The following is a 27,143-nucleotide window of genomic DNA, read 5'->3' as shown; positions in this document are numbered from 1 at the left end:
ATCTAATTTTCACACTCTCACTACTACTAGTTTCCGAGATACAGGGTCGTAAAGTTAATTTTTACTTTTTTTATAGAAAAAAAATTATCATCCCATATTTTCCCCTATATCTTACGAACTGTCATAAATAAAAATCTGTGAGGAAGCTCCATTGATTTGGGGGGAATTGATTAACGACCCATCAGATTTTTACACTCTCACTACTACCAGTTTCCAAGATACAGGGTCGTAAAGTTCATTTTTACTTTTTTATTAAAAAAAATCATCATCCCCTATTTTTGCCTATATCTTACGAACTGTCATACATAGAAATCTGTGCAAAGGCTACATCGATTTAAGGAGAATTTATTAACGACCCATAAAATTTTCACACTTTCACTACTACCAGTTTTCGAGATACAGGGTCGTAAAGTTCATTTTTACTCTTTTATAGAAAAAAATGTTATAATCCCCTACTTTTCTCTATATCTTACGAACTGTTATAAATAGAGATCTGTGAGGAGGCTCAATCGTTTTGGGGGAATAGATTCACTATCTGTGAAAATTTCACTTTCTTACTACGATCGGTTTTCGTGATACAAGGTCTCAAAGTTTCTCTTTTACTTTTTTGTTATAGAAAAATCCAAATATCAACTGTATTGAAAAAGTCACTAATTTTATGATAAAAGGTGATAAATTGAAACTACAATGTTCACAAAAATTTTTATTTTTCTCTTACTGAAGTATCTTCAACATCGAACATAAAAAATCCTTTTGGGAATGACAACTATATTACAAAAAAAATGGTGTAAATTCTATAATTTAAAACTTGTCCTACAGACTATATTTAAACAATATCTAAACCTTGGAGCTTCTTATCGAACAGCCATTCTCCAAGTTTTCCATGACTCGCCATCAATTTCTCCAAATTGGACACTTTTCCTGCAATATCTCTTTGTCCGTGGTATTGTTCTTCGAGGAAATCGCCAGTTAAGTAATCAACGAGCTGAAAAATGAATAATACGTAAAGAAAAATTGTTTCTGAGCTACAAGTTCACTTCTACCTGTATTAAGTTGAATAAGAAACGTTTTTTCAGTGTACTTACATGGTAATCGTTGTAGTTGGTTGCATCTTCGCATACTCTAATGACGTCTCTGATTTTTTTAGTAACCGTGGCTTCTAATTTAAGGGCATCTTTCAAAGCACTTACTCCACTATCCCATGAAGTGATGGGTGGGGATAGCTAAATTGAGAAAATAATAAGAAAAAACTGATTATTTGATAATGAAACGAAAATATAAAACATTTTGTGCATCACTCGTAAATTAATTCGAAAAAGAAATACAAATTTTTATTTAAAACAATGCTGATTATAAAATTTTTGGAGAATGGTCTTGAAAAAGACAAAAATTCAATAGAGAAAATAGAAAATTCGTTTTTAGGTTATTACAAGTGAAATGTGAAACATTTTGATCACACCTCGTACATTAGAGAAGCTAAAATGTACTAATTTACGTTAGAAACGAAATAAATTATGAGTTTTCTATGGAAATGTCTTAAAAAAAATCAAAAAGGCATTTTTAGGATACTGAAATTTAAATTTAAAACTTTCTGGTCATCCCTCGTAAACAAGAGCAACTCATAACTGTCAATTTACGTTAAAAACGATACAGATCGTTGATTTTTTCTTGAAATGTCTTTAAAAAGATAAAAAGTCTGTAGAAAAAATTGGAAACGGATTTTTAGGTTACTAAAATTGGGATTTGCAACATTTTTGTCATCCATCGTAAATAAGAGCAACTAATAACTGTCAATTTACGTTAAAAATGCTACAGATTGTTGATTTTTTTCTTGAAATGTCTTTAAAAAGATAAAAAGTCTGTAGAAAAAATTGGAAACGGATTTTTGGGTTACTAAAATTGAAATTTGCAACATTTTTATCATCCCTCGTAAATTAGAGCAACTAATAATTGTCAATTTACGTTAAAAATGCTACAGATTGTTGATTTTTTCTTGAAATGTCTTTAAAAAGATAAAAAGTCTGTAGAAAAAATTGGAAACGGATTTTTGGGTTACTAAAATTGAAATTTGCAACATTTTTATCATCCCTCGTAAATTAGAGCAACTAATAATTGTCAATTTACGTTAAAAATGCTACAGATTGTTGATTTTTTCTTGAAATGTCTTTAAAAAGATAAAAAGTCTGTAGAAAAAATTGGAAACGGATTTTTAGGTTACTAAAATTGAAATTTGCAACATTTTTATCATCCCTCGTAAATTAGAGCAACTAATAATTGTCAATTTACGTTAAAAATGCTACAGATTGTTGATTTTTTCTTGAAATGTCTTTAAAAAGATAAAAAGTCTGTAGAAAAAATTGGAAACGGATTTTTGGGTTACTAAAATTGAAATTTGCAACATTTTTATCATCCCTCGTAAATTAGAGCAACTAATAATTGTCAATTTACGTTAAAAATGCTACAGATTGTTGATTTTTTCTTGAAATGTCTTTAAAAAGATAAAAAGTCTGTAGAAAAAATTGGAAACGGATTTTTAGGTTACTAAAATTGAAATTTGCAACATTTTTGTCATCCCTCGTAAATTAGAGCAACTAATAATTGTCAATTTACGTTAAAAATGCTACAGATTGTTGATTTTTTCTTGAAATGTCTTTAAAAAGATAAAAAGTCTGTAGAAAAAATTGGAAACGGATTTTTAGGTTACTAAAATTGAAATTTGCAACATTTTTGTCATCCCTCGTAAATTAGAGCAACTAATAATTGTCAATTTACGTTAAAAATGCTACAGATTGTTGATTTTTTCTTGAAATGTCTTTAAAAAGATAAAAAGTCGGTGGAAAAAATTGGAAACGGATTTTTAGGTTACTAAAATTGAAATTTGCAACATTTTTGTCATCCCTCGTAAATTAGATCAACTAATAATTGTCAATTTACGTTAAAAATGCTACAGATTGTTGATTTTTTCTTGAAATGTCTTTAAAAAGATAAAAAGTCGGTGGAAAAAATTGGAAACGGATTTTTAGGTTACTAAAATTGAAATTTGCAACATTTTTGTCATCCCTCGTAAATTAGAGCAACTAATAATTGTCAATTTACGTTAAAAATGCTACAGATTGTTGATTTTTTCTTGAAATGTCTTTAAAAAGATAAAAAGTCGGTGGAAAAAATTGGAAACGGATTTTTAGGTTACTAAAATTGGAATTTGCAACATTTTTGTCATCCCTCGTAAATTAGAGCAACTAATAATTGTCAATTTACGTTAAAAATGCTACAGATTGTTGATTTTTTCTTGAAATGTCTTTAAAAAGATAAAAAGTCTGTAGAAAAAATTGGAAACGGATTTTTAGGTTACTAAAATTGAAATTTGCAACATTTTTGTCATCCCTCGTAAATTAGAGCAACTAATAATTGTCAATTTACGTTAAAAATGCTACAGATTGTTGATTTTTTCTTGAAATGTCTTTAAAAAGATAAAAAGTCGGTGGAAAAAATTGGAAACGGATTTTTAGGTTACTAAAATTGAAATTTGCAACATTTTTGTCATCCCTCGTAAATTAGAGCAACTAATAATTGTCAATTTACGTTAAAAATGCTACAGATTGTTGATTTTTTCTTGAAATGTCTTTAAAAAGATAAAAAGTCTGTAGAAAAAATTGGAAACGGATTTTTAGGTTACTAAAATTGAAATTTGCAACATTTTTGTCATCCCTCGTAAATTAGAGCAACTAATAATTGTCAATTTACGTTAAAAATGCTACAGATTGTTGATTTTTTCTTGAAATGTCTTTAAAAAGATAAAAAGTCTGTAGAAAAAATTGGAAACGCATTTTTGGGTTACTAAAATTGAAATTTGCAACATTTTTGTCATCCCTCGTAAATTAGAGCAACTAATAATTGTCAATTTACGTTAAAAATGCTACAGATTGTTGATTTTTTCTTGAAATGTCTTTAAAAAGATAAAAAGTCGGTGGAAAAAATTGGAAACGGATTTTTAGGTTACTAAAATTGAAATTTGCAACATTTTTGTCATCCCTCGTAAATTAGATCAACTAATAATTGTCAATTTACGTTAAAAATGCTACAGATTGTTGATTTTTTCTTGAAATGTCTTTAAAAAGATAAAAAGTCTGTAGAAAAAATTGGAAACGCATTTTTGGGTTACTAAAATTGAAATTTGCAACATTTTTGTCATCCCTCGTAAATTAGAGCAACTAATAATTGTCAATTTACGTTAAAAATGCTACAGATTGTTGATTTTTTTCTTGAAATGTCTTTAAAAAGATAAAAAGTCGGTGGAAAAAATTGGAAACGGCTTTTTAGGTTACTAAAATTGGAATTTGCAACATTTTTGTCATCCCTCGTAAATTAGAGCAACTAATAATTGTCAATTTACGTTAAAAATGCTACAGATTGTTGATTTTTTCTTGAAATGTCTTTAAAAAGATAAAAAGTCTGTAGAAAAAATTGGAAACGGATTTTTAGGTTACTAAAATTGAAATTTGCAACATTTTTGTCATCCCTCGTAAATTAGAGCAACTAATAACTGTCAATTTACGTTAAAAATGCCACAGATTGTTGATTTTTTCTTGAAATGTCTTTAAAAAGATAAAAAGTCTGTAGAAAAAATTGGAAACGGATTTTTGGGTTACTAAAATTGAAATTTGAAACATTTTTGTCATCCCTCGTAAACAAGAGCAACTAATAACTGTCAATTTACGTTAAAAATGCTACAGATTGTTGATTTTTTCTTGAAATGTCTTTAAAAAGATAAAAAGTCGGTGGAAAAAATTGGAAACGGATTTTTAGGTTACTAAAATTGAAATTTGCAGCATTTTTGTCATCCCTCGTAAATTAGAGCAACTAATAATTGTCAATTTACGTTAAAAATGCTACAGATTGTTGATTTTTTCTTGAAATGTCTTTAAAAAGATAAAAAGTCTGTAGAAAAAATTGGAAACGGATTTTTGGGTTACTAAAATTGAAATTTGAAACATTTTTGTCATCCCTCGTAAACAAGAGCAACTAATAACTGTCAATTTACGTTAAAAATGCTACAGATTGTTGATTTTTTCTTGAAATGTCTTTAAAAAGATAAAAAGTCTGTAGAAAAAATTGGAAACGGATTTTTGGGTTACTAAAATTGAAATTTGAAACATTTTTGTCATCCCTCGTAAACAAGAGCAACTAATAACTGTCAATTTACGTTAAAAATGCTACAGATTGTTGATTTTTTCTTGAAATGTCTTTAAAAAGATAAAAAGTCGGTGGAAAAAATTGGAAACGGATTTTTAGGTTACTAAAATTGAAATTTGCAACATTTTTGTCATCCCTCGTAAATTAGATCAACTAATAATTGTCAATTTACGTTAAAAATGCTACAGATTGTTGATTTTTTCTTGAAATGTCTTTAAAAAGATAAAAAGTCGGTGGAAAAAATTGGAAACGGATTTTTAGGTTACTAAAATTGAAATTTGCAGCATTTTTGTCATCCCTCGTAAATTAGAGCAACTAATAATTGTCAATTTACGTTAAAAATGCTACAGATTGTTGATTTTTTCTTGAAATGTCTTTAAAAAGATAAAAAGTCTGTAGAAAAAATTGGAAACGGATTTTTAGGTTACTAAAATTGAAATTTGCAACATTTTTGTCATCCCTCGTAAATTAGAGCAACTAATAATTGTCAATTTACGTTAAAAATGCTACAGATTGTTGATTTTTTCTTGAAATGTCTTTAAAAAGATAAAAAGTCTGTAGAAAAAATTGGAAACGGATTTTTAGGTTACTAAAATTGAAATTTGCAACATTTTTGTCATCCCTCGTAAATTAGAGCAACTAATAATTGTCAATTTACGTTAAAAATGCTACAGATTGTTGATTTTTTCTTGAAATGTCTTTAAAAAGATAAAAAGTCGGTGGAAAAAATTGGAAACGGATTTTTAGGTTACTAAAATTGAAATTTGCAGCATTTTTGTCATCCCTCGTAAATTAGAGCAACTAATAATTGTCAATTTACGTTAAAAATGCTACAGATTGTTGATTTTTTCTTGAAATGTCTTTAAAAAGATAAAAAGTCTGTAGAAAAAATTGGAAACGGATTTTTAGGTTACTAAAATTGAAATTTGCAACATTTTTGTCATCCCTCGTAAATTAGAGCAACTAATAATTGTCAATTTACGTTAAAAATGCTACAGATTGTTGATTTTTTCTTGAAATGTCTTTAAAAAGATAAAAAGTCGGTGGAAAAAATTGGAAACGGATTTTTAGGTTACTAAAATTGAAATTTGCAACATTTTTGTCATCCCTCGTAAATTAGATCAACTAATAATTGTCAATTTACGTTAAAAATGCTACAGATTGTTGATTTTTTCTTGAAATGTCTTTAAAAAGATAAAAAGTCGGTGGAAAAAATTGGAAACGGATTTTTAGGTTACTAAAATTGAAATTTGCAGCATTTTTGTCATCCCTCGTAAATTAGAGCAACTAATAATTGTCAATTTACGTTAAAAATGCTACAGATTGTTGATTTTTTCTTGAAATGTCTTTAAAAAGATAAAAAGTCTGTAGAAAAAATTGGAAACGGATTTTTAGGTTACTAAAATTGAAATTTGCAACATTTTTGTCATCCCTCGTAAATTAGAGCAACTAATAATTGTCAATTTACGTTAAAAATGCTACAGATTGTTGATTTTTTCTTGAAATGTCTTTAAAAAGATAAAAAGTCTGTAGAAAAAATTGGAAACGGATTTTTAGGTTACTAAAATTGAAATTTGCAACATTTTTGTCATCCCTCGTAAATTAGAGCAACTAATAATTGTCAATTTACGTTAAAAATGCTACAGATTGTTGATTTTTTCTTGAAATGTCTTTAAAAAGATAAAAAGTCGGTGGAAAAAATTGGAAACGGATTTTTAGGTTACTAAAATTGAAATTTGCAACATTTTTGTCATCCCTCGTAAATTAGAGCAACTAATAATTGTCAATTTACGTTAAAAATGCTACAGATTGTTGATTTTTTCTTGAAATGTCTTTAAAAAGATAAAAACTCTGTTGAAATTGAAATTTCTAGTTTTCACAGCCTAATATAGCGAAAAATTTTGTATATAAATATTTAAAAAAAAAATCATCGTTTCGAGTAATTTTTTCCCTTTAATTTCCCAATTAAACGTTGATAAATACCAAAGTATTGATATTTATTCTATATTAATATACAGTATCTTTTGAATAATTTATATATTTTCGAATATTTTTTCAAAAGAAATATTCTCAAAACTCTTCCAAGATTTCGAGACTCGCACATTCACGCTTTCCTAATTAAATTTCAAACTAAAAGGAAAACAAACTCGTATTTTATTTTTATATTAGAAAAGCAAACTTGGGTGTATTTGAATTCAAAGCGAATTTTATACAGAGGAAAAGATTAAGAACTTTCGTATGGAAAGTGACGCCTTTTGAATATACATATTCCACTCTCTTTTTTACGAATTTCCGTCTCTATTTTTCTTTTTGAAAACTATGTCGCTCGTGAACGCGATGAGGTTTATCAATTTTTGATCGGTTAAACTACTACTCCGAATACCCCAACAGTGGTTTCTTCTTTTCCATCTAATCCCATTCGTCCAACATCAAAATACGACGAAAATATAATTGGAATGTGCATGGACGACGATAAAAAATAAAAAAAAAGACGCGGATGATGGATATCATCGTCTCGTTTTATCTTGAAAACATCTGGTATCATTTTTGGAACAATTGCGATCATGGGCGTGTGAGAAATTATTTTCGAACTTTTTATTATTATTCGACTTGTGGAAAATCACCAACTAACCATTTTTTTCTTTACCATTCGGCGGTTGGGTGACGCATTTCGATTGTAAGGGACGTTGACGACTTGGATCTTAATTCTACGATCATCCTCAAACCATTGAACCATTTGAACCATTTCACTGGTATAAAAGTAACGAAAACGAACTTTCCTTCATTTGTGCCAAATTCCAGGTTATTTCGAAGTACCAAAAAATATTTAATTGGGCTTTGGTGACAGAATAAGACAACGGTGTCATTTGTAGCATGTATATTGTCATCAGTAAGATTATAAGCTTCATAGAATAGATCTAGAATTGGTTGTGGAGGACCTGCTTTATCATAGAACTAATTGTGGACGACCTGCTTCGTAGAATAGATACAGATTTGATTGGAGAAGACCTGATTCATCATAGAATTGATTTTGGAAGACTAGCTTCGTAGAATAGGTACAGATTTGATTGGGAAAGACATGCTTCATCATAGAATTGATTGTGGAGGACCTGCTTCATCATAGAACTGATTGTGGAGGACCTGCTTCGTAGAATAGATACAGATTTGATTGGAGAAGACCTGATTCATCATAGAATTGATTTTGGAAGACTAGCTTCGTAGAATAGGTACAGATTTGATTGGGAAAGACATGCTTCATCATAGAATTGATTGTGGAGGACCTGCTTCATCATAGAACTGATTGTGGAGGACCTGCTTCGTAGAATAGATACAGATTTGATTGGAGAAGACCTGATTCATCATAGAATTGATTTTGGAAGACTAGCTTCGTAGAATAGGTACAGATTTGATTGGGAAAGACATGCTTCATCATAGAATTGATTGTGGAGGACCTGCTTCATCATAGAACTGATTGTGGAGAACCTGCTTCATCTTAGAACTGATTGTGGAGGACCTGCTTCGTAGAATAGATACAGAATTGATTGTAGAAGTGGCTGCAATTGTTTAGAGAAAAATAGAAATCATTTTTTCATTAATAATTCGTTTTGGGAATAGTTTAAATTATATTATTACTTCAATATACTAACCTTATCTACGTTACTGTCTGTTCGTATTTCTGAACGGCTACCAATTTTTTTTGCGAGTTGTTTCTCTTGATCCACTGAAATTTTCGAGATGTCAAGCTAAATGTCGAGTGAATTAAATGTTTTTTGTCGAAACATAACGATTTTTGTCGGTATCAACCAGTAATTTTTATTGGCTATTATACTGAACCTTCAGATGGTCATAAATATTTTTCTTTGATTTTATTAATTGACTCGGTTCTCTGAATTTTAACCGAAAGACAATGGAAACCAAACATGACATGATATATTAAAATGTGTGTAAATTATGATCGTAGATTGATGTCGATGTCGATTCGTTTACAGAATTGCACACGTGAAAAGAAAAAGATAATCTCCATTATTAAAACTCGTTCTAGTACAAAATATATTTCTGAAAACGAGGCGCTACATATTGTAGGAAGCTTATATATTATATATATAAAAGAAATTTTTTCCTTAAAAGGCCCAGGTGTTTATTTGTAGGTTGCTTTTGAAATCGATAGTCACCACATGCCAATTATGTTTATACTTAACCTCAAATTCCAACCACAAAATTTTCAAATATATATTTTATTAAAAAAAAAAAGTTTTAAATCTTTTTGACGAAGATTTGACATCGATTATATTTCTTGTACTTGATTTTTTCGTAACACAAGTCAAGGATTTTGCTTCATACGTGAATCCTGCCGAAATACTTGATGTTATTAATTTGTTATCATTATTAGAATCCTGTCAAAAACATCCTGGAAGTGTTAAATGAAATGGAGACTCAGTATTTAGACCTCCTTTTTCATAGAAAAGTGAAAAGGCTTTCCAGGGATAAGTCGTTGAAAGGTTTTGCTTAGTGCTTGGATATATGTCTTTTCAAGGTCAAAAAAGAGGATTTTCCAGGATTGTTATCGCTCTAAGGATCAACTAGAATGGAAGATCTGGCGAAAGACTTGAATACAGTGGGATCAATTTGAATAAATCGTTTTAATAGCAACTAATGTAGCCAAAAGATGAAGGTACCACGACGATTCTTTAGAGCAAAACAAACCACGAGATTCTTAAGCATTTCCGGCCGGAATAATTGAGGTTATCATTATTAGAATCCTGTCAAAAGTATCCTAGCATCGCCAAGGATTGTTAAACAGAATGGACACTCATAGAAAAGTGAAAAGGCTTTCCAAAGGTAAGTCGTTGAAAGGTTTCGCTTTGTGCTTGGATATACGTCTTTTCAAGGTCAAAAAAGAGGATTTTCCAGGATTGTTATCGCTCTAAGGATCAACTAGAATGGAAGATCTGGCGAAAGACTTGAATACAGTGGGATCAATTTGAATAAATCGTTTTAATAGCAACTAATGTAGCCAAAAGATGAAGGTGCCACCACGATTCTTTAGAGCAAAACAAACCACGAGATTCTGAAGCATTTACGGCCGGAATAATTGAGGTTATCATTATTAGAATCCTGTCAAAAGTATCCTAGCATCGCCAAGGATTGTTAAACAGAATGGAGACTCATAGAAAAGTGAAAAGGCTTTCCAAAGGTAAGTCGTTGAAAGGTTTCGCTTTGTGCTTAGATATACGTCTTTTCAAGGTCAAAAAAGAGGATTTTCCAGGATTGTTATCGCTCTAAGGATCAACTAGAATGGAAGATCTAGCGAAAGACTTGAATACAGTGGGATGAATTTGAATAAATCGTTTTAATAGCAACTAATGTAGCCAAAAGATGAAGGTGCCACCACGATTCTTTAGAGCAAAACAAACCACGAGATTCTGAAGCATTTCCGGCCGGAATAATTGAGGTTATCATTATTAGAATCCTGTCAAAAGTATCCTAGCATCGTCAAGGATTGTTAAACAGAATGGAGACTCATAGAAAAGTGAAAAGGCTTTCCAAAGGTAAGTCGTTGAAAGGTTTCGCTTTGTGCTTGGATATACGTCTTTTCAAGGTCAAAAAAGAGGATTTTCCAGGATTGTTATCGCTCTAAGGATCAACTAGATTGGAAGATCTGGCGAAAGACTTGAATACAGTGGGATCAATTTGATTAAATCGTTTTAATAACAACAGATTGTTATAGCGATTTAAAAATTTTGAAATTTGGAATTCTACATAAATATGTACGTAAATAATTTGATTTTCTTGCGGAAAATGGTGATAAATATTTGTAAAAATAGTCTAGAAGATTGAAATCATTTTTCACAAATCTCATTTCCCAAAAATTCGTTATTGATATTGATTTTTTTGCCATTAACATTTTTTATATAATACCCCGTACGTTCTAGAATATTTATTTATTATCCTTTTTTTTTGGTTTGTTGGAAAGGCATTGTTTGAAATCGCCGAATTTCAAAAGGTAGAGAATATCCTTTCCGTTTCTTTATCTTTCTTGTAACAATGTATATGTCTGGAAACGGACCGAAAATAAAAAGAAGAAGAAGCAATCAGCAAAGCAACCGTTTATTTCAATTGACATTTTAATCCAAGTCGCTGCTTTGGTCCCTTTTAGGAGCAATGTCACGGGAAAAGGTAATTTCTATTCGAATTCGGCCCTTATTATAGTCGATGTTTGAATTATAGAACAGATCAAAGTTCAGGTTATTTTTAGTATTTCATTTACCACCCATTTACGATGCAATTTCTAACGATTATTCAAAATTAAATGTGGTTATATATAAAAAATGTGGTAAAGATCCAAATGGAGTTTAGATAAATAAAAGAAAAAACGGAAAATCCGTTAACTAAGTGAAAAAAGGGGGTACTAGGCTGAAAGAACTCTATAAAGACCTATAAGGGTTGGTTTTTTATGTAAAAATTCACAAAAACAATGTACGAATCATAAATTTCTCGTTAAATTAAAAAAAACTCCGACTGAGTGTTATAAATTGTTACCAGAGACCTATAGGGATAATTATCTAACTCGTTGTTTATTTATTCCGGAAACAGTGACCAAAATCAACAAAATTGTGCGTCCAGATCATCGAATAAACAATCCGATGATTACCGAAGCTGCAAACTCCGATTAGAATGATTTTTCACAAGGATAACACATTTGACTACTGACCTAAAGCTTCAACGGGTCTGCTCGGACCCGATTTGAGTCGATGGAAGCTTGGATCGATGGAAAAAACGTATGGAAAAGTGTGTGGCTAGAGGAGGGGGTTATATTAAAAGGAAGCATTCGAATGTAGAATAAAAAACCATTTTTCGTAACCAGTTTCGTTATAACCAATTTCAAATTCTAAAGGTCAGTTCGTATGATGCAAAAACGCATTATTTTCATCAAAAACATACCTTGGGCTGATTTTTTAATACACTCGATCGATTTGGCGCATACAAGTTGCAATTTTAGACGGAAATTAGTTTGTAATTTGCCGATATTACGTTTTATTTCGTTTAGGAATTTTCTTCATCCAATTCTCCAAGTAAAACGTCCATCGGACTTTAAAAATAAAAGTAGCAGTTTATATAATGATTGTCAGTAATGCATTGACCATTTTTTTCTTGTTTATTTCTTATAATTTTGTTATTTTCATTTTCAAACTGCTCTTAAAACATTGAATAAACTTTGAGGTTAGGAAATGTGTTTTGCACGCAATATCTTGTTCATTCCTTCCAATATTCAGGCGCTAAACGATTCGATTTGATAGTTTTATCCAATTTCTCGTTAAATTGAAAAAAAAACTCCGTCTGAGTGTTATAAATTGTTACCAGAGACCTATAGGGATAATTCTCTAAAACTCGTTGTTTATTTATTCCGGAAACAGTGACCAAAATCAACAAAATTGTGCGTCCAGATCATCGAATAAACAATCCGATGATTACCGAAGCTGCAAACTCCGATTAGAATGATTTTAAAGGAGGTATAACACATTTGACTACTGACCTAAAGCTTCAACACATCCGCTCACATTTCCTTAAAAGATCTGCGATTTGAATCGATTAAAGATGAAATGGGATTAAATAAATGAGGTAAAAACCAAATAGAGGCTCGGAAAAATTGATACGAGGCTTGATTTTTAAAAAAGAAAATCGGAATTTGAACTGACAGGATTTCAATCAGTGAAAATAAAGCAGATGGAGATGATTTATTATGAGGCTTGTATTTCGAGAAAAAACGCAATATGAGGCTTGAAAAATATGAAAAAAGGAAATTGGGACTTGATATTATAGAAAATAAGCTAAATAGTTCAAAATAAATGGTAATAAAACGATAAATAATAAGCATTATAAAATAATTAAAAAAAATCCGAAATCAACGGGAAAATCTTGATTCAATGAGGAAATCAGATGAAATAGAAGAATTTGAGTAGATTAGGATATAATTTCTAATAAATAAAAAGGTATAAAATGAAAAATATTGTTCTGAATAAATATTTTGTCTCAAATATCTATTTGTTAATATATTTTGATTAATTAATATAAAAAAAACGACAAATCTCAACCGGAAGACAAAGACGGAGAATTTTGTTTCGAGTCGGTAAAACAGGATGCATTTCTAGCGACACTACTTGGTTATTTGTGATACACAAATAGTCATTTTGAAATGTGTTTACTGGTACCGACGACGAGTCGCATACAAATGAGACCGAAAGTTGACGAAAATTTGCATAACTCACTATTTAAATTTAGATATTTCTGTTATCTTTCATCTTAATACGCGACCACAACTGTTGAGATAAAAATAATTGATTACTTAGGTGGATATTTTGAAATTTTAAACGTTTTATTACGTTTATGGTTTAGCCAGAATCGTTGTTTACTTGGAATTACATATAATTCATTTATAACGAAAAAAACTTCCATTAGAAGGTTCATTAAGTAAATAAAACTCGTAATTATAATATACAGGATGTCTCAGTGTATAGATATAATCAGATTTGTACATATTTTCGTATTAATATAATAAACAACGCCATCTGTTTGAAATAAATTGTTAAAACGAAAATATTTCTTACGAAAATCCCTACTATTGTCAAGGACTTATTTAAAAAAAAAAAACGATGCTTCGATACTCTTTTCGTAAGAGTTGGAATGAAAAATTTTTTCTTTGTGTTCCGTCGTCAGTGTCAAAAAGATAAACTCGTAAAATTCCAACAATTAATGTCTCTGTTGAAAGCTTCAAAAGCAGTCAACTTTCATCAATCTAGAGACTTAAATTCCACTTTCCCCTTTTGACTACCTGTCACATCAATTTATTCTTTCGAACACTCGCTGTATAGATAGGAAATTTTGTCTTTTGAAACGATATTCCCTCATCTTTTTTTGTTTTCTTTATTTTCTCAATGCAACGCCGATTCGGGACACCGATGCCACCTTTACAGGAAGGGACTCACTTAAAGTATTTGGGTTATGTGTCTACATAAATTCGTTTTAGAAAAAAAATCAACGAGGTTTCGGGATTTTTACAAGAAGGGACTCACTTAATTGACGATAATTGAGGATTTTTACAGAAAAGGACTCATTCAATCGACGAGGATTCGGGGTTTTTACAGGAAGAGACTCACTCAAAGTATTTGGGTTATGTGTCTACATAAATTCGTTTTAGAAAAAAAATCAACGAGGTTTCGGAATTTTTACAAGAAGGGACTCACTTAATTGACGATAATTGAGGATTTTTACAGAAAAGGACTCATTCAATCGACGAGGATTCGGGGTTTTTACAGGAAGAGACTCACTCAAAGTATTTGGGTTATGTGTCTACATAAATTCGTTTTAGAAAAAAAATCAACGAGGTTTCGGGATTTTTACAAGAAGGGACTCATTTAATTAACGATAATTGAGGATTTTTACAGAAAAGGACTCATTCAATCGACGAGGATTCGGGGTTTTTACAGGAAGAGACTCACTCAAAGTATTTGAGTTATGTGTCTACATAAATTCGTTTTAGAAAAAAAATCAACGAGGTTTCGGGATTTTTACAAGAAGGGACTCATTTAATTGACGATAATTGAGGATTTTTACAGAAAAGGACTCATTCAATCGACGAGGATTCGGGGTTTTTACAGGAAGAGACTCACTCAAAGTATTTGAGTTATGTGTCTACATAAATTCGTTTTAGAAAAAAAATCAACGAGTATTCGGGATTTTTACAAGAAGGGACTCATTTAATTGACAATAATTGAGGATTTTTACAGAAAAGGACTCGTTCAATCGACGAGGATTCGGGGTTTTTACAGGAAGAGATTCACTCAAAGTATTTGGGTTATGTGTCTACATAAATTCGTTTTAGAAAAAAAATCAACGAGGTTTCGGGATTTTTACAAGAAGGGACTCATTTAATTGACGATAATTGAGGATTTTTACAGAAAAGGACTCATTCAATCGACGAGGATTCGGGGTTTTTACAGGAAGAGACTCACTCAAAGTATTTGAGTTATGTGTCTACATAAATTCGTTTTAGAAAAAAAATCAACGAGGTTTCGGGATTTTTACAAGAAGGGACTCACTTAATTGACGATAATTGAGGATTTTTACAGAAAAGGACTCATTCAATCGACGAGGATTCGGGGTTTTTACAGGAAGAGACTCACTCAAAGTATTTGACTTATGTGTCTACATAAATTCGTTTTAGAAAAAAAATCAACGAGGTTTCGGGATTTTTACAAGAAGGGACTCATTTAATTGACGATAATTGAGGATTTTTACAGAAAAGGACTCATTCAATCGACGAGGATTCGGGGTTTTTACAGGAAGAGACTCACTCAAAGTATTTGAGTTATGTGTCTACATAAATTCGTTTTAGAAAAAAAATCAACGAGGTTTCGGGATTTTTACAAGAAGGGACTCATTTAATTGACGATAATTGAGGATTTTTACAGAAAAGGACTCATTCAATCGACGAGGATTCGGGGTTTTTACAGGAAGGGACTCACTCAAAGTATTTGGGTTATGTGTCTACATAAATTCGTTTTAGAAAAAAAATCAACGAGGTTTCGGGATTTTTACAAGAAGGGACTCACTTAATTGACGATAATTGAGGATTTTTACAGAAAAGGACTCGTTCAATCGACGAGGATTCGGGGTTTTTACAGGAAGAGATTCACTCAAAGTATTTGGGTTATGTGTCTACATAAATTCGTTTTAGAAAAAAAATCAACGAGGTTTCGGGATTTTTACAAGAAGGGACTCACTTAATCAACGATGATTGAGGATTTTTACAGGAAAGGACTCATTTAATCGACGAGGATTCGGGGCTTTTACAGGAAGAAACTCACTTGGGAGTCAGTTTGCGAAAATTGTGCAGTAAATTCAAAATGGATAAGAAATGATTAAGAAATTTTCCAAAGGAACAAAATGTGATTCAGAAATCAAGTAAATCGTCACCCAAATACTTTAAGAAGCAACTTTGGAATGTTTGGAAACTACGAGGGGATGTCGAGGAAGCTTCTGCAGATTTTCTTTAAAGAAAAGTCTACGATATCCCCAATGTGTTTCAATCGAAATAAATTGGACGCTTTTGACGAAATCTAAAACGAAATGAATATTTTGAAGGTTAGAAAGTAGTAACTACACATTAATTTGATACAAGTAAAAAGAAAAACTTTGAACAAACCATTGTTTCATAGAGTAGAGTAGAAATAATCGAATTAAAACCGAACCGAACCTAATATCAACTACATTTATTCAAGAAAATAAACAAATATTGTCATCAAGTATAATAAATAACTTCTATGTTTACTGCTAGAAGAAAAATGTTGTCTACTCCTTATTCAAGTAGAAAGAATGTTTAAGCAACTCTAATGGCCGGATTCACTTCTACAAATCCAACATTTAACGCTTTATATAGTCGATTCAATGTTAATTTCTCCATATTGTTTTATATAAACATAAAAATGAACGAACGGGAAGGTATTTATATATTTATTCCAAGTTTGATCGTCAGCGATTTCAATAGTAGTCTCCATCTACATTTACGGGATTATTTTTTCAACAAAAGAATGCTTTCAAGTTGAAATTTCCATTACACAAACACTAAAAATTGCAATATTTGACGCTCGTTTCGATAACCAAGTTATTAAACTCATGATTATTTTGATTGTGCTCTTTAAATCTGATAATAACTTATCGCTTAGTTTGTCCAATATACTTCGCAATGTATTAAGTTGAAAAAAATGCTTTTATAGAAAAAGGAATGGGATAAAATGCACGTTTTCGATTGAAAAAATGAAAATTTATATTATTATTAACAAAAATAATAATTTTAAGCACGATACGAGGTGTGCGAGATAAATAATTAGATTAGCGATAATCTAGATCTATTAGTTTGAATTTGATACAGTTTAGATTTTATTTTCGACACTTTCGAGTATCTAAATCGTTTTTGGAAGCACATTCAAAAGTTTTGGTTACCGAAGACGTACTTCAAACAATAAAAAGACTTACCATTTGAAAATTCGAAGGACTGTAATTAAAAAATGATCAATGACCTCCAAAATAGCTTTTTTCCTCACCAGAATTTTATTCCAAACTAAACTATTTATTTCTCGTCCTTATCAGCAAAAAACTGATCCAGGTACGATTGAGGATAGATCAAAGTTATTTGTGTTAGTTTAATCATCGAAAAAATTGCAATCACGTGGTATCAAATCAGGTTTGTAAGTGGTATCACTTCTCAGCCAAGCTTCAAAAGTTTCCCTCGAGTTACCATTATCATTTTTCTTTGATTGCTTCATCCAGTTTCAATAATTGTTGATGGTAAACATCGGAATTGATTGTTTGGTTCTTTGGAAACACACCACCTGACAGTATGAGGTTTTTTTGTTGTTTTTTAGCTTTCCATGTGCGCTATAATATTTTTTTTGATAATAATTTGAAAGGTCAGTACCTGGAATTCGTAGAGACATGTGGTTCATGCAGGATGGAGCCTCCTAAAAGGGGGATTGATTAGGGAGGTTCCCCCAATACTAATTCTAATTCAAATCAAAAAGAAAAACCAATATTTACAATTTGAGAGTTACAATTTGTAGTACATGGGGTTTTTAGCCACTCCAAACCTTTAGTTATGGTTAAGAAGCTGGGAATTTTGTATTAGATCAGGTGCATTTGGTAATTATGTAAACTAGGATGCTAAAAAGTAAATAATTTACAGAAAAATAAATGCTAAATTTAATTTATTAGAATTTATTCGTATCCAACTACAAAACTGTGAAAATTAGGTTTGAATATATTAATTTTTTGATATTTCCTGTAATTTCACGCGAGAAAAAAGTAATTTTATTGTAATCTCCTCGTTACCATGGTGGTTTCCTCGTTATAATTGGATCTACAATTTGTCAAAAATCACAGTAATAATCTATCATTAAATTTATTCTTTTCAAAATTTTTTACACGAAATAACGAGTTTAAATATATGTAATTGAATGTCTTATTTTAAAATTAGTTTTAAAAGTAATAAAATAAAAAGTTTTTCGATTGAAATTGAAGTATCGGTTATAAACTAAACTACCGTTTGCGAAATAACAATAAAATTTTTACCTGCTGAATATTTAACAACAAAATGGGGTCGATATTTAAAAAATTTTCGAAATTTTGAAAGTGCCAACCTTTATAACCCAATAAAATCCAAAATTTTACTGCCCTGTCGTCAACATTGACAACATTATCTCAGAAAATTACAAGGAAACAGTCACCGTGACAAAATGGTGCTACTGTACAGAGCCGTACTAATAAAATTCATACTATATAAAAAATTAATTTATAGAATTCATTATGAAAAGAAAATTCATTATCTATATAAGTTTCTTCAAATTCAATACACGCTGATATATAATGTGCATGGTTTGACCTAGAGATGGCGGTAGTTGCTTGGAAAAAATCACTGTATTATAAAGTACAAATTGGTCATTATTATTTGACACAATACTTTTATTTGAAAGGCATTATCCCAGCTAAACTAGATTTTACTCTGCGCGAGTCTTGTACATCGTTATCGACACTAAAATATTGGGTAGTAAAGTTTCAACGAGACTGAACGATCTACGGAGTCCAACAACCCAATGGTCAAGGTTGGTCTAAGAAAGTAATTAACTAATTATCGTTGTGGCAACATTCTAAATCCATTTTTTTATGATTCACTTCACTAGAAGCAGTCTAAGGGGTATAAATCATGAAATATTAGTGTCCAAATCATATAATTTTCATATGAAATGATCACGTCTTTTTTTTTCTCTTATGATAATCTGATATTTGCGCTTCGTCATGGGTTTAATAATGTTTTTCCTTCGATCCTCCTCAGTGTTTCCGTGGTTTCCAAGAGTTGTTAAGTTCATGTCTTCAATTTTTCCCACCAAATGTTCAACGTGGGACTTAATGGTGATTTTTTGGAACCAAATATTGTTGATTTCCATCATTTGCATATATTATTGGAAGCTGAATCAGTCCATGGTGGTTTGGTGAAGTAATTGAATAAATGACAGTTAATTTGACAGATGTCAGTATCAATTAACAACGTTGTCAGATGTTTTATAATCATTTTTAACCAAAACTTTTACTTTATCTATGGAAAATAAGGACGTTGATCATTAAATTTGATTGTGGAATGGTTTTTGTATCAAAACAAGACCAAATCAATGAATAATTAAATTTTTCCTGTGTTTTTAAGGTGGAAAAAAATTACTTTTATTATTACAAGTAAATTACGTTAAAAAATAAATAAAATTTTCGTATTTTCTTTGATGGATCAGGTCCTTATGGTACCATCCTGGTACAAACACTTTTTTTGTTGTTCAATTTGTGATATTTTCGAGTTAAAACGACGTACGGATCTGTCAGGCGGGGTGTTGATTATAGTGGTCGAAACGGTAGTAAATCAGTAGACAGGGTATTATCAGAAAGCGGGACACTTGTTTTCTACAAGAAAATAGGTCAACGGAGATTCCAGGAACGTCGTCCGATGGTTTTTGTACAATAAAACTGTCAATATTGATGAAGAACTAATAAAATGTGTCTATTTAGTGAACCAGATGGAAGCTGGTTTAAGATAATGGCGGGTGTTTCGGGTTTTTAACAATTACTTTAATGATAATTGACAAATTTACCCCTATTTTCAACCAATAGTGTCATTTTTGGTTTATATTTGTAAAAAAAAACTGAAAAACTAATTAAAATAGTAAAAAAATCGCGTCTGATACAAAGTAATATAGATAGCGAGGTTGCCGAACGTGATTATTCCTACATCTAGGGAAATTTCAAAATTTCCTTCAAAATTTCGTATTTTTTCTTTTATGTAAGAACAAAATTAGAAGTAAAAACTCTAAAACGTCGATTTGTTTTCTATAAATACTAAATATATTCATTCAAAGTTAATGGAATCACATAACAAAGCTTTATTTAAAGTATATATATATATATATATATATATATATATATATATATATATATATATATATATATATATAGGATTTTAAATCCTTGTAGATATTCGGATCCTCTCGGTTAGGAAACAATAAATTCAAACAAAGGACCTAATGAGGGACAGATAATATATTAACCGAAAGTATAATTTCGGAGAACTCAGCTTTCGGACCTTTTTACAATTTTGGTGCGGATAGTAAATGGGCTACGACTCAAAATCAATTCACAACTTTATATACGTTAGTAAAATTAATAAATTTATTTTAGAAAACATCATTTTCAATCGATTTATACTATTAGTGATAAAATTCATTCATTACGATTGAGGTATTTCCCAATTTGAACGCGTTTTCAGGTGTAGAAACATTTATTTTAGGTCTGCGTCTAGCGTATGATCCATTTTGAACTAATATGTGACAAGTCGCTTTGTATCTTAATGGAAAATGATAACAACAACCAAATATTTTTACGGTGCAGTTTGAACTACGAGAAAAACGGCAACAATGTTTTTTGTATCAAATTGTTTCGTTCAATGATAAGAGGATGTCAAAAAACGTCCCTCTATCCCTCAGGATTAGCACGTGCTATACAGATTGGTACGCGGTTCAAGCTGTATTGAGTACCATCTCATTTTAGTGCCAAATAAGTAAATTTGACGATATTGGTATTGATATATGACTTATGACTCAATTCTATATTATTTTTATCGTAATTTTCATCATTTACAGCTTTGATGAATTGTCCTTTTACGCGAAAGTTGCGCCTTACAACTTTTGCAATTAAAACTTTAATCGGGTGTCACAACTTTTGAACGATCACATTTTGTAAAATCAGATTCGTTGTATACGTTAAATAGAAACGTAGTTAATGACGAAACTTTTTTCGATATTGAATAATTTCAGTCCATCTTTCGATTATCCGAACATAACCTCAAATATTTCCTACTTTCTCACGAGATAATTAAGTTCGAAAAAGAGATATAACTACGTTTTGTATATTTCCGTAAATATTTTCCGAGAGTTTCATCGATCGTAAACGATGAAAAGAACGAATTCACGCGATGAAAAAAAACTCGCATCTTCTTCTTTTTCCGAACCGTATTCGCTCCACAATCGCTAATGACCATTACCACTTTTTGTTTGAGAAGTGAAACCTTTTTTCACAACGAAAAACAATTACCTAACGCCGAAGCTTTTCCGGACTGGCAGATAAATAATTTCGGGAAACATATTTTTTAACAGAACCACCGAAACACGTTATTCTTCTTCTTTTTTTTTTATATTCCGACTATTGCAGACTTCCGATTTACTATTTCGAAAATAACGACCTCGCACTTCATTGAATTCAACTTTGATAACACTACAATCATAAAAAGTTATGAGTAAAATAAATTAATTAAGGTCCTTACACTTTGTATTGTCTTATTTTGATATAAAAACCATTCCACAATCAAATATAATAATCAACGTCTTATTTTCCATAGATAAAGTAAAAGTTTTGGTTAAAAATGATTATAAAACATCTGACAACGTTGTTAATTGATACTGACATCTGTCAAATTAACTGTCATTTATTCAATTACTTCACCAAACCGCCATGGACTGATTCAGCTTTCAATAATTTGTCAATTAACTTTGAATAAATATATTTAGTATTTATAGAAAACAAATCGACGTTTTAGAGTTTTTACTTCTAATGTTGTTCTTACATAAAAGAAAAAATACGAAATTTTGAAGGAAATTTTGAAATTTCCCTAGATGTAGGAATAATCACGTTCGGCAACCTCGCTATCTATATTACTTTGTATCAGACGCGATTTTTTTACTATTTTAATTAGTTTTTCAGTTTTTTTTTACAAATATAAACCAAAAATGACACTATTGGTTGAAAATAGGGGTAAATTTGTCAATTATCATTAAAGTAATTGTTAAAAACCCGAAACACCCGCCATTATCTTAAACCAGCTTCCATCTGGTTCACTAAATAGACAGTTCTTCATCAATATTGACAGTTTTATTGTACAAAAACCATCGGACGACGTTCCTGGAATCTCCGTTGACCTATTTTCTTGTAGAAAACAAGTGTCCCGCTTTCTGATAACACCCTGTCTACTGATTTACTACCATTATAATCAACACCCCGCCTGACAGATCCGTACGTCGTTTTAACTCGAAAATATCACAAATTGAACAACAAAAAAAGTGTTTGTACCAGGATGGTACCATAAGGACCTGATCCATCAAAGAAAATACGAAAATTTTATTTATTTTTTAACGTAATTTATTTGTAATAATAAAAGTTATTTGTTCCACCTTAAAAACACAGGAAAAATTTAATTATTCATTGATTTGGTCTTATTTTGATACAAAAACCATTCCACAATCAAATTTAATAATCAACGTCTTATTTTCCATAGATAAAGTAAAAGTTTTGGTTAAAAATGATTATAAAACATCTGACAACGTTGTTAATTGATACTGACATCTGTCAAATTAACTGTCATTTATTCAATTACTTCACCAAACCGCCATGGACTGATTCAGCTTCCAATAATATATGCAAATGATGGAAATCAACAATATTTGGTTCCAAAAAATCACCATTAAGTCCCACGTTGGACATTTGGTGGGAAAAATTGAAGGCATGAACTTAACAACTCTTGGAAACCACGAAAATACTCAGGAGGATCGAGGGAAAAACATTACTAGACCCAGAAATATCAGACCATCATAAATGAAAATTATGTGATTTGGACACTAATTACTCATGATTTATACCCCTTAGACTTCTTTTAATGAGGTACTCTAATGTATTTATGAATGAATAACTCAAACAAAATTAGTTTGTTTTTTTTTCAATTTTCGTAATATGTAGATTTCTTTTTGAATGTTCCTCGTATAATAAATTTGATATCAACAAGAATTTTCACGCCTCTATTTGAATATAGTTGAGATATTTTTTCAATTTACTATATTATCTTTAATAACAAGTTTTATCTGTAACCTTTGAACTTAAAAATGTTTAATTGATTCAATCTTGAGTTTACTACACTTTAACTATTGATTACTTATTTTATCATTATTTAATAGATTAAATTATCAAAAATGAGTCGTTTACTATTTCATTAAGAAATTATTTACCTAAATTGACATGCACAAAACGTTTCTATAAATATCCATACGTCATTTGTCATCAAATTATGTACTCCAAGTCGTATAAAAGATATTTTGAGGTTATGGTTATCTAGTTTAAGGCTAGAAGAAATTATTTACTTAAATTCACATGCACAAAACGTTTCTATAAATATCCATACGTCATTTGTCATTAAATTGTGTACTCCAAGTCGTATAAAAGATATTTTGAGGTTATGGTTATCTAGTTTAAGGCTAGAAGAAATTATTTACCTAAATTGACATGCACAAAATGTTTCTATAAATATCCTTACGTCATTTGTCATCAAATTATGTACTCCAAGTCGTATAAAAGATATTTTGAGGTTATGGTTATCTAGTTTAAGACTAGAAGAAATTATTTATCTAAATTGACATTCACAAAAGTTTTTATGAATATCCTTACATCATTTGTCATCAAATTATGTACTCCAAGTCGTATAAAAGATATTTTGAGGTTATGGTTATCTAGTTTAAGGCTAGAAGAAATTATTTACCTAAATTGACATGCACAAAACGTTTCTATAAATATCCATACGTCATTTGTCATTAAATTGTGTACTCCAAGTCGTATAAAAGATATTTTGAGGTTATGGTTATCTAGTTTAAGACTAGAAGAAATTATTTATCTAAATTGACATTCACAAAAGTTTTTATAAATATCCTTACATCATTTGTCATCAAATTATGTACTCCAAGTCGTATAAAAGATATTTTGAGGTTATGGTTATCTAGTTTAAGGCTAGAAGAAATTATTTACCTAAATTGACATGCACAAAACGTTTCTATAAATATCCATACGTCATTTGTCATTAAATTGTGTACTCCAAGTCGTATAAAAGATATTTTGAGGTTATGGTTATCTAGTTTAAGGCTAGAAGAAATTATTTACCTAAATTGACATGCACAAAACGTTTCTATAAATATCCATACGTCATTTGTCATCAAATTGTGTACTCCAAGTCGTATGAAAGATATTTTGAGGTTATGGTTATCTAGTTTAAGACTAGAAGAAATTATTTATCTAAATTGACATTCACAAAAGTTTTTATAAATATCCTTACGTCATTTGTCATCAAATTGTGTACTCCAAGTCGTATAAAAGATATTTTGAGGTTATGGTTATCTAGTTTAAGACTAGAAGAAATTATTTATCTAAATTGACATTCACAAAAGTTTTTATAAATATCCTTACGTCATTTGTCATCAAATTGTGTACTCCAAGTCGTATAAAAGATATTTTGAGGTTATGGTTATCTAGTTTAAGACTAGAAGAAATTATTTATCTAAATTGACATTCACAAAAGTTTTTATAAATATCCATACGTCATTTGTCATCAAATTGTGTACTCCAAGTCGTATAAAAGATATTTTGAGGTTATGGTTATCTAGTTTAAGGCTAGAAGAAATTATTTATCTAAATTGACATTCACAAAAGTTTTTATAAATATCCTTACGTCATTTGTCATCAAATTGTGTACTCCAAGTCGTATAAAAGATATTTTGAGGTTATGGTTATCTAGTTTAAGACTAGAAGAAATTATTTATCTAAATTGACATTCACAAAAGTTTTTATAAATATCCTTACATCATTTGTCATCAAATTATGTACTCCAAGTCGTATAAAAGATATTTTGAGGTTATGGTTATCTAGTTTAAGGCTAGAAGAAATTATTTACCTAAATTGACATGCACAAAACGTTTCTATAAATATCCATACGTCATTTGTCATCAAATTATGTACTCCAAGTCGTATGAAAGATATTTTGAGGTTATGGTTATCTAGTTTAAGACTAGAAGAAATTATTTATCTAAATTGACATTCACAAAAGTTTTTATAAATATCCTTACGTCATTTGTCATCAAATTGTGTACTCCAAGTCGTATAAAAGATATTTTGAGGTTATGGTTATCTAGTTTAAGGCTAGAAGAAATTATTTACTTAAATTCACATGCACAAAACGTTTCTATAAATATCCATACGTCATTTGTCATCAAATTGTGTACTCCAAGTCGTATGAAAGATATTTTGAGGTTATGGTTATCTAGTTTAAGACTAGAAGAAATTATTTATCTAAATTGACATTCACAAAAGTTTTTATAAATATCCTTACGTCATTTGTCATCAAATTGTGTACTCCAAGTCGTATAAAAGATATTTTGAGGTTATGGTTATCTAGTTTAAGGCTAGAAGAAATTATTTACTTAAATTCACATGCACAAAACGTTTCTATAAATATCCATACGTCATTTGTCATCAAATTGTGTACTCCAAGTCGTATGAAAGATATTTTGAGGTTATGGTTATCTAGTTTAAGACTAGAAGAAATTATTTATCTAAATTGACATTCACAAAAGTTTTTATAAATATCCTTACGTCATTTGTCATCAAATTGTGTACTCCAAGTCGTATAAAAGATATTTTGAGGTTATGGTTATCTAGTTTAAGACTAGAAGAAATTATTTATCTAAATTGACATTCACAAAAGTTTTTATAAATATCCTTACGTCATTTGTCATCAAATTGTGTACTCCAAGTCGTATAAAAGATATTTTGAGGTTATGGTTATCTAGTTTAAGACTAGAAGAAATTATTTATCTAAATTGACATTCACAAAAGTTTTTATAAATATCCATACGTCATTTGTCATCAAATTGTGTACTCCAAGTCGTATAGAAGATATTTTGAGGTTATGGTTATCTAGTTTAAGACTAGAAGAAATTATTTATCTAAATTGACATTCACAAAAGTTTTTATAAATATCCTTACGTCATTTGTCATCAAATTGTGTACTCCAAGTCGTATAAAAGATATTTTGTGGTTATGGTTATCTAGTTTAAGACTAGAAGAAATTATTTATCTAAATTGACATTCACAAAAGTTTTTATAAATATCCATACGTCATTTGTCATCAAATTGTGTACTCCAAGTCGTATAGAAGATATTTTGAGGTTATGGTTATCTAGTTTAAGACTAGAAGAAATTATTTATCTAAATTGACATTCACAAAAGTTTTTATAAATATCCTTACATCATTTGTCATCAAATTATGTACTCCAAGTCGTATAAAAGATATTTTGAGGTTATGGTTATCTAGTTTAAGACTAGAAGAAATTATTTATCTAAATTGACATTCACAAAAGTTTTTATAAATATCCATACGTCATTTGTCATCAAATTGTGTACTCCAAGTCGTATAAAAGATATTTTGAGGTTATGGTTATCTAGTTTAAGACTAGAAGAAATTATTTATCTAAATTGACATTCACAAAAGTTTTTATAAATATCCATACGTCATTTGTCATCAAATTGTGTACTCCAAGTCGTATAAAAGATATTTTGAGGTTATGGTTATCTAGTTTAAGACTAGAAGAAATTATTTATCTAAATTGACATTCACAAAAGTTTTTATAAATATCCATACGTCATTTGTCATCAAATTGTGTACTCCAAGTCGTATAAAAGATATTTTGAGGTTATGGTTATCTAGTTTAAGACTAGAAGAAATTATTTATCTAAATTGACATTCACAAAAGTTTTTATAAATATCCATACGTCATTTGTCATCAAATTGTGTACTCCAAGTCGTATAAAAGATATTTTGAGGTTATAGTTATCTAGTTTGAGGTTAGAAAACATATTTATACAGGATTAAGATGCAATAAAGACGTACGAACATCTACATCATTGATATTATTCCAATTTCATTACATTTCGTATTATATTTCAATCTTTGATTGTGTTATAATTTTTTTAACAACACAGACACATTTAAT

General features: G+C 29.9%; 2 protein-coding genes across 2 annotated transcripts in view; one reads left to right on the top strand and one right to left on the bottom strand.

Annotated features, from left to right (window-relative positions):
- Nucleotides 1-690: 690 nt before the first annotated feature.
- On the bottom strand, nt 691-7,939 carry LOC130444735 (ferritin subunit-like). The gene is made up of 3 exons (XM_056780010.1): nt 7,826-7,939; nt 1,086-1,223; nt 691-985 (listed from the first exon to the last, which is right to left on the bottom strand). Exons 1-3 carry the CDS (start codon nt 7,937-7,939, stop codon nt 827-829), a joined length of 411 nt encoding a protein of 136 aa, XP_056635988.1. The 3' UTR covers nt 691-826.
- Nucleotides 7,940-11,355: 3,416 nt separating this feature from the next.
- The window catches only part of LOC130444734 (cytochrome c1, heme protein, mitochondrial-like), a 45,997-nt gene continuing 30,209 nt past the window's right edge, over nt 11,356-27,143 (top strand). The window contains exon 1 of the mRNA XM_056780009.1: nt 11,356-11,370. Coding sequence (XP_056635987.1) covers nt 11,356-11,370 — 15 coding nt within the window. The remainder of the gene's footprint in view (nt 11,371-27,143) is intronic.

Source organism: Diorhabda sublineata, chromosome 5, assembly GCF_026230105.1.
Source record: "Diorhabda sublineata isolate icDioSubl1.1 chromosome 5, icDioSubl1.1, whole genome shotgun sequence".
Classification (NCBI taxonomy): domain Eukaryota; kingdom Metazoa; phylum Arthropoda; class Insecta; order Coleoptera; family Chrysomelidae; genus Diorhabda; species Diorhabda sublineata.
This window is presented reverse-complemented; position numbering and strand designations above follow the sequence as displayed.